The sequence below is a fragment of the Nerophis ophidion genome, linkage group LG15, assembly GCF_033978795.1.
Source record: "Nerophis ophidion isolate RoL-2023_Sa linkage group LG15, RoL_Noph_v1.0, whole genome shotgun sequence".
In the NCBI taxonomy this organism is placed as follows: Eukaryota; Metazoa; Chordata; class Actinopteri; order Syngnathiformes; family Syngnathidae; genus Nerophis; species Nerophis ophidion.
Genome location: NC_084625.1, coordinates 47,456,975 through 47,471,184, shown reverse-complemented (window position 1 = coordinate 47,471,184; position 14,210 = coordinate 47,456,975). Strand labels below are relative to the sequence as shown.

Here is a 14,210-nt window from a genome sequence, read left to right as displayed (position 1 = left end):
CTGGACTAGATCTGACCAATCTCAGTCTATGAGCATGAACTGATGAAGACTACTTGGATGAGAGGTGAAACGTCTTCCAAGACAAACCAAACAGTCCAGTTGCGATCTGTTGAATGCCCTGAGTTGACACTGACTTGGATGAATGAGAACCTTCATAGACAAAGAAATAAGAGTAGACCCGGGACTCAAAAACGAGAGCAAAAGAAGGTAAGCCACTCGTATTCTATTTTGCGTCATCAGTTTTGAAATAGTCATGGACTGGGATGAGAAAAACATCCGAACAATATTTGTATCCACATATTCTATGCGGGGAAATAGGCTCCAGTTCTTTGGATTATGTCACACCAAAAGGGGACGTTCCAAGTACGCAGTAAGTGGTATTTAATTATCCATTACTCCCGAACGGGACAAGCGGTAGAAATTGGATGGATGGATAATGGTAACCCCAACCCTTAATTCTAAGAACAATTTCTTTGTTTGCTAGTATGGGAAACACTGGTAGAAACCAAAGTAAAACAGGAGCTGCGGACTGAAAATGTCCACAATTAGTTTGGACACCCCTCGGAATCAGGGACTACTGGAGATACTCCCCGGAATCAGGGACTACTGGAGATGCCCCTGGAATCAGGTACTCCTGGAGATTCCCCCAGAATCAGGGACTACTGGAGATTCCCCCAGAATCAGGGACTTCTGGAGATGCCCCCGGAATCAGGGACATCTGGAGATGCCCCCGGAATCAGGGACTTCTGGAGATGCCCCCGGAATCAGGGACTTCTGGAGATGCCCCCGGAATCAGGGACTTCTGGAGATGCCCCCGGAATTAGGGACTTCTGGAGATGCCCCCGGAATCAGGGGCTTCTGGAGATGCTCCCGGAATCAGGGACTTCTGGAGATGCCCCGGGAATCAGGGAGTACTGGAGATGCCCCCAGAATGAGGGACTACTGAAGATACCCCCGGAATCAGGGACTTCTGGAGTTACCCCCGGAATCAGGGACTTCTGGAGATGCCCCCGGAATCAGGGACTTCTGGAGATGCCCCCGGAATCAGGGAGTACTGGAGATGCCCCCGGAATCAGGGAGTACTGGAGATGCCCCCGGAATCAGGGAGTACTGGAGATGCCCCCGGAATGAGGGACTACTGAAGATACCCCCGGAATCAGGGACTACTGGAGATGCCCCCGGAATCAGGGACTACGGGAGTTTCCCTCGGAATCAGGGACTACTGGAAATTCCCCCGGATTCAGGGACAACTGGAGATGCCCCAAACAGCTGATATGACGAGAGAGTAAGAGAAGAGAGTCCCGCTAAAGTCCTCCCGCTGATTAAGAGCTGTCCGGCAAAAAAAAAAGGATAGGAAAGGAAAGTGACCTCGAGCGTTTAGAGTTTCTGAGGCTCATTCCTCCACAAAGTGACCCCCGGCTAGTGAAAAGGCCGACTCAGCAGTCAAGTTGTCCCAGAGTCGGGCCTTTTTGTGTGTCTGGGGGCCCGATTGTCGGGCTTCAAAACGTCCACTCCCAAAGACGAGCCCGCGGTCACACCCATTCCTGCATGGAACGTTTGCAGTAAAGTATGTGGCGCGGCGTACCTTTCCTCTTGAACTGCACCACGGTGTAGACCAGCACCAGCAGGCAGAGCGCCAGCACGCAGGGGATGACGATGGCGACCGCCATCACCGTGTTGGCCTGGTCGTCCAGCTCGATCACCAGGTCGTCGTCGCCGCCGGAGGGCGGGCGTGCCGGGTTGACCGGCATCAGGTCGCAGCCCATGAAGTCCTTGAGGATGGAGCGCGGGTAGCCCGGCTCCACCCGGAGGAACTGGTTGTTGAACTTCCAGTACTCCTTTCCCTTGTAGAAGTATGTGAAGCCTGCGGGGCGAAGAGACATCAGGAGTTACCGGCCGAGTCATACCAAAGACTATACAAATATGACCCATTACCTCCCTGCTTGGCACTCAGCATCAAGGGTTGGAATTGGGGGTTAAATCACCAAAAATGATTCCCGGGCGCGGCCACCGCTGCTACTCACCGCTCCCCTCACCCTTCAGGGGGTGATCAAGGGTGATGGGTCAAATGCAGAGGATAATTTCGCCACACCTCGTTTGTGTGTGACAATCATTGGTACTTTTAACTTAGGTGTGGTGAAAGTACTCTCCCCATGTGACCCTTCCCCTTGTTCCACCCCCTGGGAGGTGAGGGGAGCAGTGAGCAGCAGCGGTGGCCGCGCTCGGGAATCATTTCCATATTCCCATTCAAAATGAATTGGCCATTATTCAAACTTTCACAATTCCCTCGTTCTTCAACCCGTTCCACCTTCAACTCATCCTGGACATTCAAACTAACATATTTCCACATTCAACAAATTTCCAGGAATTCACGTTTTTTTGGTAACCTATTTCCACATTTCTTAAGTTTGACTACTCCTTTTCACATTTTTCAACCCATTTCGTCGTCAAAAGACTCATATTCAGGACAAAAAACAAGTTGGTGAAGGAACTGGAACAATTCCCAGTTTTCCCGAAATTCCAGGAACTTCTCAATTAAAAAACTGTTACTAATTAAACATTTATTAAACGGTTTAAAAAATTCAAACACGAACCAAATCAGCTCATTCATGTTCCTAATCATTTTCCCAAAAATCCCGCGTTTCCCCAATTTCCAGGAAGTTCTCATTGAAACGGATGGGACATTTTCCCACCTATTCAAACAATTCCAACATCAACACATTCCACTCATCCTGGAAATTCAAACTAACATATTCCCAAAAACTCCGAACCAAATTCCAGTTTCCCTGGAAATTCAAACTCTTTAACATTGAAACCCGCCTGCTCGCTCCCTTCCCCGGCGCCGCTGTAAAACATCCAGGCCGGGGAGACGAGCGGACCAGTATCTTCCGAAGCACTCCGCCGAAGGACCGAGCGACAAAACAAAACTGTGGTGCACCGGACCCCAGCGCTGATACTCCGACAGAGAGTCGCTGGGGGAATCGGACTACCTCGTGTTAGTTGGGATGTTAGCCCGTTCGGGGCTAATTGTGCTACCGTAACTGTAAACTCTACGGCTAGCCCCCCCTCCCCCAATTCCCGTTGGCTCCAGACAGAGACGATTTTTGTTATTTGGCTCCAAAATGGCTCTTTCAACGTTCTGGGTTGCCTACCCCTGCGTTAGTGGAAAAGCGGCAAATGACTGAAAGCGACAGAAACGTTGCCATGGAGATGAGAAATGTTATTATTATTGTTATCACTTATGGCTGGTTTATTTACTTAATTGTGTTAATTTATATTTTGAGTTTATTTTGTGTTGAAAATAAAAATAAAGACATCCTGCTTCCTTTGAGTTTGAGACCCCTGTCTTTGCGTGCCGGCCCAATCGCATGATATCCATCCACACACACACACACACACACACACACACACACACACACACACACACACACACACACACACACACACACACACACACACACACACACACACACACACACACACACACACACACACACGGCATAGCTCGGTTGGTAGAGCGGCCGTGCCAGCAACTTGAGGGTTGCAGGTTCGATTCCCGCTTCCGTCATCCTAGTCACTGCCGTTGTGTCCTTGGGCAAGACACTTTACCCACCTGCTCCCAGTGCCACCCACACTGGTTGAAATGTAACTTAGCTATTGGGTTCCATTCTGTAAGGCGCTTTGAGTCACTAGAGAAAAGCGCTATATAAATATAATTCACTTCACACACACACACACACACACACACACACACACACACACACACACACACACACACACACACACACACACACACACACACACACACACACGCACACACACGGCATAGCTCGGTTGGTAGAGCGGCCGTGCCAGCCACTTGAGGGTTGCAGGTTCGATTCCCGCTTCCGTCATCCTAGTCACTGCCGTTGTGTCCTTGGGCAAGACACTTTACCCACCTGCTCCCAGTGCCACCCACACTGGTTTAAAAATGTAACTTAGATATTGGGTTTCACTATGTAAAGCGCTTTGAGTCACTCGAGAAAAGCGCTATATAAATATAATTCACTTCACACACACACACACTAGTGAATGCAATGCATACTTGGTCAACAGCCATTACAGGTCACGCTGACGGTGGCCAAATAAACAACTTGTAACACTGTTACAAATACGCGCCACACTGTGAACCCACACCAAACAAAAATGACAAACACATCCGCACCGTGACACAACGTAAACATGACAAAAGAAATACCCAGAACCTCCTGCAGTTCTAACTCTTCCGGGACGCTACAGTATACATAATTTTTTGTGCATGATTTTACGTTAGAAAAAAATAATGCACTTTGGGACTTCAATAATAAATATGGCAGTGCCATGTTGGCATTTTTTTCCCCCGTAACTTGAGTTGATTTATTTTGTGAACCCTTGTTACATTTTTTAATGCATCACAACAAAATTAGGCATAATAATGTGTTCATTCCAGGACTGTATATATCGGAATCGGAAATGAAAAGTTGGAAAATATCGGAATATCGGCAAAAAAGCCATTATCGGACATTTCTATGTACAAACCCCGTTTCCATATGAGTTGGGAAATTGTGTTAGATGTAAATATAAACAGAATACAATGATTTGCAAATCATTTTCAAGCCATATTCAGTTGAATATGCTACAAAGACAACATATTTGATGTTCAAACTGATAAATTTGAAGTTGGGAAAGGTGGCAATAAATACTGATAAAGTTGAAGAATGCTCATCAAACACTTATTTTTCGTAAAAAAAAGTGTGCGGGTAATTTCCTGGCCCGCCTGCAGTCTAGTCCTGTCTCCCATGGAAAATTATGAAGCTCTACATAAAACAAGAATGGGAAAGAATTCCACTTTCAAAGCTTCAACAATTAGTTTCCTCACTTCCCAAGCGTTTATTAAGTGTTAAAAGAAAAGGTGATGTAACACAGTGGTGAACATGCCCTTTCCCAACTACTTTGGCCCTTGTTGCAGCCATGAAATTCCAAGTTAATGATTAGTTGCAAAAAAAAATAAAGTTTATAAGGTTTGAACATCAAATATCTTGTCTTTGTAGTGCATTTAACTGAATATGGGTTGAAAAGGATTTGCAAGTGTCATGATCCGTGGTCCGGATCATGTTTTTGTGCTATTTTTGTTAGTTTGGACCCCCTTTGTTGTTTGTGCACCTTGCGAGTTAGTTTGGTCACCATGGTAACTTATTAATTTTCACCTGCCGCGGGTTCCAGACGCACACCTGTTTTTGTTAATTACTTTCTTATTTAAGCCTGCCTTGTCCCGTCAGTCGGTCTTGGTCCCTTGTTTGCAGTAAGCAACAATCACTTATGCCAGTGGTCCCCAACCACTGGGCCGCGCCCGATTGGTACCGGGCCGCAGAATAATTTTTTATTCATTTTTATTTAAAAAATTAACATATAAACACAATATACACTTACAATTAGTGCACCAACCACAAAAACCTCCCTTTTTCATGACAAAGAAAAAAAAAAAAAAAAAAAAAAAAAAAGGGTTCTCTCCCCCCGCCTGAGCAGCGGGACAGATTATTAAGCGTTGACCGGTCCGCGGATACAAAAAGGTTGGGGACCACTGACGTATGCTATTCTTGTTTCCTGAACCTGCGCTTGTGTTAGCATTAGCTTCCGTGCGTTCGGCACGCATTTCTTTTGTGTATTTCGTCTGTTTTTGTACCAGTGTTTTTGTTAATAAATCATCTTACTTTTACGTTTGCACTGGAGGAACGATCCCGCAGCAAAATGCGACCCACACGTGACAGAAAGTCATAGTATCCTGTTCATATTTACATCTAACACAATTTCCCAACTCGTATGGAAACTGGGTTTGTAAAACATTCGTATCGTACAAACCCGAGTGGCAAACTGTTGAATCAAAACAAAACTTTATTTTTTCCAGCGTGTTTATTCAAGCACGCACCTCTGAAGTAGCTTAAATATTGAAACAGTTTTAGGAAATAGTGAACTGCTTGTGACTTTTAAGTTGAGCCTCTGGAGAACTCGCCAGCAACGTCCTCTCTGGAGATTAATTATAAAAGCTCATTAAAAAAAAGAACGAAACAGTCCAAACCCCGGAGCTAATATCACACTAAAGCACAATAAATGTCATCCTGAAACAAGTCGCTGTGTTTTTTTTTTTTTTCCTCCCCTCCTCCTTCTCTCTCCGATTGTCTTCGTGTCGCACAAACAAGACCGTGTCCCTGTTCGATTCCAGCCCCTCCTGGAGGAAGACTTCGCTTGGAAACGCTTTCCCTCTGTGGGATTATTTCTCAAACCTTGAGTGAATATTTAATTCCATTTGAATACGAATGAGCTTTGATTCGACGACGGGGGGAAACAAAACCCGGGTCCAGAACGGCGACCGAGGCTGTGTGTCCCGAGATGTTTAAAGAGGACTTGGAATACACCGTGGACCGTGTCCAACCGGGACCGTGACAGCTCGGCTCGCTGTTTATTATTCATGCCTGCTGAAAATGAGGACGGACGTACTCTAAATGTAAATAAAGTGTTTGCCAGATAGGAAAGTGCTTAAAAAACCTGGGCAGGTGACGAGGTTTCCAACCAGTAAGGAAAAACTGTTTGTTCCGGTCTGAGTTTTTTGCTCACTGTTAAGCCAGCGAACAGTTTTCAGTGGCTGCAGGATTAGGTCTCTGCTTTTTTGCAGATGACGTAGTCCTGATGGCTTCAACTAGCCAATATCTTCAGATCTCACTGGTTCGGGTCGCAGCCGAGTGCAAAGCGACTGGGATGAGAATCCGCACCTCCAAGTCCCAGTCCATGGTTCTCGCCCGAAAAAGGGTGGAGTGCCATCTCCAGGGATTCAAAAGGCTTTGCGGATTGATGGAAGGAGTTTAAAATCCGAAGGAAAAGACCGTTTGTGCCCTGACTGATATCCATAGGTCGGTTGATATAGTTCTGGACTATCTTGTCATTTGTGCGGAAAGTTGAGCACCTCCAAGTCCGAGTCCATGGTTCTCGCCTGGAAAAGGGTGGAGTGTTATCTCCGGGTTGGGGGGGAGACCCTGCCCCAAGTGGAGGAGTTCAAGTACCTCGGAGTCTTGTTCTGGACCATCTTATCATTTGTGCGGAAAGTTGAGCACCTCCAAGTCCGAGTCCATGGTTCTCGCCTGGAAAAGGGTGGAGTGTCATCTCCGGGTTGGGGAGGAGACCCTGCCCCAAGTGGAGAAGTTCAAGTACCTCGGAGTCTTGTTCTGGACCATCTTACCATTTGTGCGGAAAGTTGAGCATCTCCAAGTCCGAGTCCATGGTTCTCGCCTGGAAAAGGGTGGAGTGTCATCTCCGGGTTGGGGAGTTGACCCTACCCCAAGTGGAGGAGTTCAAGTACCTCGGAGTCTTGTTCTGGACCATCTTATCATTTGTGCGGAAAGTTGAGCACCTGCAAGTCCGAGTCCATGGTTCTCGCCCGGAAAAGGGCAGAGTCTCATCTCCGGGTTGGGGAGGAGACCCTGCCCCAAGTGGAGGAGTTCAAGTACCTCGGAGTCTTGTTCTGGACCATCTTATCGTTTGTGCGGAAAGTTGAGCACCTCCAAGTCCGAGTCCATGGTTCTCGGCTGGAAAAGGGTGGAGTGTCATCTCCGGGTCGGGGAGGAGACCCTGCCCCAAGTGGAGGAGTTCAAGTACCTCGTAGTCTTGTTCTGGACCATCTTATCATTTGTGCGGAAAGTTGAGCACCTCCAAGTCCGAGTCCATGGTTCTCGCCTGGAAAAGGGTGGAGTGCCATCTCCGGGTTGGGGAGGGATTCAAAAGGCTCTGCGGATTGATGGTAGGAGTTTTAAATCCGAAGGAAAAGACCGTTTGTGCCCAGACTGATATCCATAGGAAGGTTGATATTGTTCTGGACCATCTTATCATTTGTGCGGAAAGTTGAGCATCTCCAAGTACGAATCCATGGTTCTCGCCTGGAAAAGGGTGGAGTGTCATCTCCGAGTTGGGGAGGAGACCCTGCTCCAAGTGGAAAAGTTCAAGTACCTCGCAGTCTTGTTCTGGACCATCTCATCATTTGTGCGGAATGTTGAGCATCTCCAAGTACGAGTCCATGGTTCTCGCCTGGAAAAGGGTGGAGTGTCATCTCCGGGTTGGGGAGGAGACCCTGCCCCAAGTGGAGGAGTTCAAGTACCTCGGAGTCTTGTTCTGGACCATCTTATTGTTTGTGCGGAAAGTTGAGCACCTCCAAGTCAGAGTCCATGGTTCTCGCCTGGAAAAGGGTGGAGTGCCATCTCCGGGTTGGGGAAGAGACCCTGCCCCAAGTGGAGGAGTTCAAGTACCTCAGAGTCTTGTTCTGGACCATCTTATCATTTGTGCGGAAAGTTGAGCACCTCCAAGTCCGAGTCCATGGTTCTCGCCTGGAAAAGGGTGGAGTGCCATTTCCGGGTTGGGGAAGAGACCCTGCCCCAAGTGGAGGAGTTCAAGTACCTCGGAGTCTTGTTCTGGACCATCTTATTGTTTGTGCGGAAAGTTGAGCACCTCCAAGTCAGAGTCCATGGTTCTCGCCTGGAAAAGGGTGGAGTGCCATCTCCGGGTTGGGGGGAAGACCCTGCCCCAAGTGGAGGAGTTCAAGTACCTCGTAGTCTTGTTCTGAACCATCTTATCACTTGTGCGGAGAGTTGAGCACCTCCAAGTCCGAGTCCATGGTTCTCGCCTGGAAAAGGGTGGAGGGCCATCTCCAGGTTGGGAAGGGATTCAAAAGGCTCTGCGGATTGATGGTAGGAGTTTTAAATCCAAAGGAAAAGACCGTTTGTGCCCTGACTGATATCCGTAGGAAGGTTGATATTGTTCTGGACCATCTTATCATTTGTGCGGAAAGTTGAGCACCTCCAAGTCCGAGTCCATGGTTCTCGCCTGGAAAAGGGTGGAGTGTCATCTCCAGGTTGGGGAGGAGACCCTGCCCCAAGTGGAGGAGTTCAAGTACCTCGGAGTCTTGTTCTGGACCATCTTATCATTAGTGCGTAAAGTTGAGCACCTCCAAGTCCGAGTCCATGGTTCTCGCCTGGAAAAGGGTGGAGTGTCATCTCCGAGTTGGGGAGGAGACCCTTCCCCAAGTGGAAAATTCAAGTACCTTGCAGTCTTGTTCTGGACCATCTTATCATTTCTGCAGAAAGTTGAGCACCTCCAAGTCCGAGTCCATGGTTCTCGCCTGGAAAAGGGTGGAGTGTCATCTCCGGGTTGGGGAGGAGACCCTGCCCCAAGTGGAAAAGTTCAAGTACCTCGCAGTCTTGTTCTGGACCATCTTATCATTTGTGCGGAGAGTTGAGCACCTCCAAGTCCGAGTCCATGGTTCTCGCCTGGAAAAGGGTGGAGGGCCATCTCCAGGTTGGGAAGTGATTCAAAAGGCTCTGCGGATTGATGGTAGGAGTTTTAAATCCGAAGGAAAAGACCGTTTGTGCCCTGACTGATATCCATAGGAAGGTTGATATTGTTCTGGACCATCTTGTCATTTGTGCGGAAAGTTGAGCATCTCCAAGTCCGAGTCCATGGTTCTCGCCTGGAAAAGGGTGGAGTGTCATCTCCGAGTTGGGGAGGAGACCCTTCCCCAAGTGGAAAAGTTCAAGTACCTTGCAGTCTTGTTCTGGACCATCTTATCATTTCTGCAGAAAGTTGAGCACCTCCAAGTCCGAGTCCATGGTTCTCGCCTGGAAAAGGGTGGAGTGTCATCTCCGGGTTGGGGAGGAGACCCTGTCCCAAGTGGAGGAGTTCAAGTACCTCGGAGTCTTGTTCTGGACCATCTTATCATTTCTGCAGAAAGTTGAGCTCCTCCAAGTCCGAGTCCATGGTTCTCGCCTGGAAAAGGGTGGAGGGCCATCTCCAGGTTGGGAAGGGATTCAAAAGGCTCTGCGGATTGATGGTAGGAGTTTTAAATCCGAAGGAAAAGACCATTTGTGCCCAGACTGATATCCATAGGAACGTTGATATCGTTCTGGACCATCTTATCATTTGTGCGGAAAGTTGAGCACCTCAGAGTCCGAGTCCATGGTTCTCGCCTGGAAAAGGGTGGAGTGCCATCTCCGGGTTGGGGAAGAACCCCTGCCCCTAGTGGAGGAGTTCAAGTACCTCGGAGTCTTGTTCTGGACCATCTTATCATTTGTGCGGAAAGTTGAGCACCTCCAAGTCCGAGTCCATGGTTCTCGCCTGGAAAAGGGTGGAGTGTCATCTCCGGGTTGGGGAGGAGACTCTGCCCCAAGTGGAAAAGTTCAAGTACCTCGCAGTCTTGTTCTGGACCATCTTATCATTTGTGCGGAGAGTTGAGCACCTCCAAGTCCGAGTCCATGGTTCTCGCCCGGAAAAGGGCGGAGTCTCATCTCCGGGTTGGGGAGGAGACCCTGCCCCAAGTGGAGGAGTTCAAGTACCTCGGAGTCTTGTTCTGGACCATCTTATCGTTTGTGCTGAAAGTTGAGCACCTCCAAGTCAGAGTCCATGGTTCTCGCCTGGAAAAGGGTGGAGTGTCATCTCCAGGTTGGGAAGGGATTCAAAAGGCTCTGCGGATTGATGGTAGGAGTGTTAAATCCGAAGGAAAAGACCGTTTTTGCCCAGACTGATATCCATAGGAAGATTGATATTGTTCTGGACCATCTTATCCTTTGTGCGGAAAGTTGAGCATCTCCAAGTACGAGTCCATGGTTCTCGCCTGGAAAAGGGTGGAGTGTCATCTCCGAGTTGGGGAAGAAACCCTGCCCCAAGTGGAGGAGTTCAAGTACCTCGGAGTCTTGTTCTGGACCATTTTATCATTTGTGCGGAAAGTTGAGAACCTCCAAGTCCGAGTCCATGGTTCTCGCCTGGAAAAGGGTGGAATGTCATCTCCGGGTTGGGGAGTTGACCCTGCCCCAAGTGGAGGAGTTCAAGTACCTCGGAGTCTTGTTCTGGACCATCTTATCATTTGTGCAGAAAGTTGAGCACCTGCAAGTCCGAGTCCATGGTTCTCGCCCGGAAAAGGGCGGAGTGCCATTTCCGGGTTCGGGAAGAAACCCTGCCCCAAGTGGAGGAGTTCAAGTACCTCGAGGGTCTTGTTCACGAGTGAGGGAAGAGTGGATCGTGAGATCGGTGCGGCGTCTTCAGTAATGCGGACGTTGTATCGATCTGTAGTGGTGAAGAAGGAGCTGAGCCGGAAGGCAAAGCTTTCAATTTACCGGTCGTTCTACGTTCCCATCCTCACCTATGGTCTTGATCTTTGGGTTATGACCAAAGGGACAAGATCTTGGCAACACAAGTACATTGAAAGAACATGCTTCTGACGACAATTATTCAATGTCAGGTTGAGACATTGATTCAACCATTGAGTTTTGGTCATTTTCCAACCAAAATTCAACAACACAAATATAAAATTGAAACAACATTCTTTTTGACAACAATTAATGTCAGGTTGTGACGTTAATTTGACCATTGAAATTTGGTAATTTTCCAACCAATATTCTACAACACAAAAACAATGTTGAAACAACATGCTTTATGACGTTTAATCAATGTTGGGTTCCGACTTTGATTTGACCATTGAATTTTAGTCATTTTCCAACCAAAATTCTGCAACACAAATACGTTCAACCAACATGCTTTTTGACGTTTATTCAATGTCAGGATCTGACGTTGATATGACCATTGAATTTTGGTCATTCTCCAACCAATATTCTACAACACAAATACAACGTTGAAACACCATGCTGTATGACAACGTTTATTCAATGTCAGGTTGTCACGCTGATTCGACCATTGAATTTTGGTCATTTTCCAACCAAAATTCTACAACACAAATACAACGTTGAAACAACATGCCTTTTGACAACATTTAATCAATGTTGGATTCTGACGTTGATTTGACCATTGAATTTTGGTCATTCTCCGACCAAAATTCGACAACACAAATACAACGTTGAAACAACATGCCTTCTGACAACAGTTAATCAATGTTGATTTCTGACGTTGATTTGACCATTGAATTTTGGTCATTTCGCAACCAAAATTCGACAACACAAATTCAACGTTGAAACAACATGCCTTTTGACAACGTTTAATCAATGTTGGATTCTGACGTTGATTTGACCATTGAATTTGTCATTTTCCACCCAATATTCTACAACACAAATACAACGTTGAAACAACATGCCTTTTGACAACGTTTAATCAATGTTGGATTCTGACGTTGATTTGACCATTAAAATTTGGTCATTTCGCAACCAAAATTATACAACACAAATACAACGTTGAAACAACATGTCTTTTGACAACGTTTAATCAACGTTGGATTCTAACGTTGATTTGACCATTGAATTTTGGCTATTTTCCACCTAATATTCTACAACACTAATACAACGTTGAAACAACATGCCTTTTGACAACGTTTAATCAATGTTAGATTTTGATGTTGATTTGACCATTGAAATTTGGTCATTCTCCAACCAAAATTCTACAACACAAATACAACGTTGAACCAACGTGCCTTTTGACAACATTTAATCAAATTGGGATTCTGACGATTTGACCATTGATATTTGGTCATTCTCCAACCAAAATTCGACAACACAAATACAACGTTGAAACAACATGCCTTTTGACAACGTTTAATGAATGTTGGATTCTGACGTAGATTTGACCATTGAATTTTGGTCATTTCGCAACCAATATTCTAAAACACAAAAACAACATTGAAACAACATGCTTTTTGACGTAGATTTGACCATTGAATTTTGGTCATTTTCCAACCAATATTCTACAACACAAATACAACGTTGAAACAACATGACTCTTTCACGACATTTAATCAATGTTGGATTCTGACGTTGATTTGACCATTGAAATTTGGTCATTTCGCAACCAATATTCTACAACACAAAAACAACGTTGAAACAACATGCCTTTTGACAACGTTTAATCAATGTTGGATTCTGACGTTGATTTGACCATTGAATTTGTCATTTTCCACCCGATATTCTACAAAAACAAATACAACGTTGAAACAACATGCCTTTTGACAACGTTTAATCAATGTTGGATTCTGACAATTTGACCATTGAAATTTGGTCATTCTCCAACCAAAATTCGACAACACAAATACAACGTTGAAACAAGATGCTTTTTGACAACATTTAATCAATGTTGGATTCTGATGTTGATTTGACCATTGAATTTTGGTCATTCTCAAACCACAATTCTACAACACAAAAGCAACATTGAAACAACATGTCTTTTGACAAAGTTTAATCAATGTTTTGAATTCTGACGTTGATTTGACCATTGAATTTTGGTCATTTCCCAACCAAAATTCTACAACACAAATACAACGTTGAAACAACATGCTTTTTTACAACGTTTAATCAATGTTGGACTCTGACGACGTTGATCCGAACATTGAATTTGTCATTTTCCACCCAATATTCTACAACACAAATACAACGTTGAAACAACATGCCTTTTGACAACGTTTAATCAATGTTGGATTCTGACAATTTGACCATTGAAATTTGGTCATTCTCCAACCAAAATTCGACAACACAAATACAACATTGAAACAACATGCCTTTTGACACCGTTTAATCAATGTTGGATTCTGACGTTGATTTGACCATTAAAATTTGGTCATTTTCAGACCAAAATTCCGAAACCAAATATAACATCGAAAAAACATGCTTTTTGACGACAATTATTCAATATTAGGTTGTGACCTTCATTCGACCATTGAATTTTGGTAATTTTCAACCCTATATTCTACAACACAAATACAACGTTGAAACAACATACCTTTTGACAAAGTTTAATCAATGTTGGATTCTGACGTTGATTTGACCATTGAATTTTGGTCATTTCGCAACCTAAATTCGACAACACAAATACAACGTTGAAACATCATGCCTTTTGACAACGTTTCATCAATGTTTTGAATTCTGACGTTGATTTGACCATTGAATTTTGGTCATTCTCCGACCAAAATATGACAACACAAATACAACGTTGAAACAACATACCTTTTGACAAAGTTTAATCAATGTTGGATTCTGACAATTTGACCATTGAAATTTGGTCATTCTCCAACCAAAATTCTACAACACAAATACAACGTTGAAACAACATGCCTTTTGACAACGTTTAATCAATGTTGGATTCTGACGTTGATTTGACCATTGAATTTTGGTCATTTCGCAACCTAAATTCGACAACACAAATACAACGTTGAAACATCATGC

General features: G+C 45.2%; 1 protein-coding gene across 1 annotated transcript in view; it reads right to left on the bottom strand.

Annotated features, from left to right (window-relative positions):
- Positions 1 to 1,516: 1,516 nt before the first annotated feature.
- LOC133569735 (matrix metalloproteinase-16-like) overlaps positions 1,517 to 14,210 on the bottom strand; it is a 227,574-nt gene continuing 214,880 nt past the window's right edge. The window contains 1 exon segment of the mRNA XM_061922287.1: positions 1,517 to 1,864. Within this exon segment, the coding sequence (XP_061778271.1) occupies positions 1,533 to 1,864 (332 nt within the window). The 3' untranslated portion in view covers positions 1,517 to 1,532.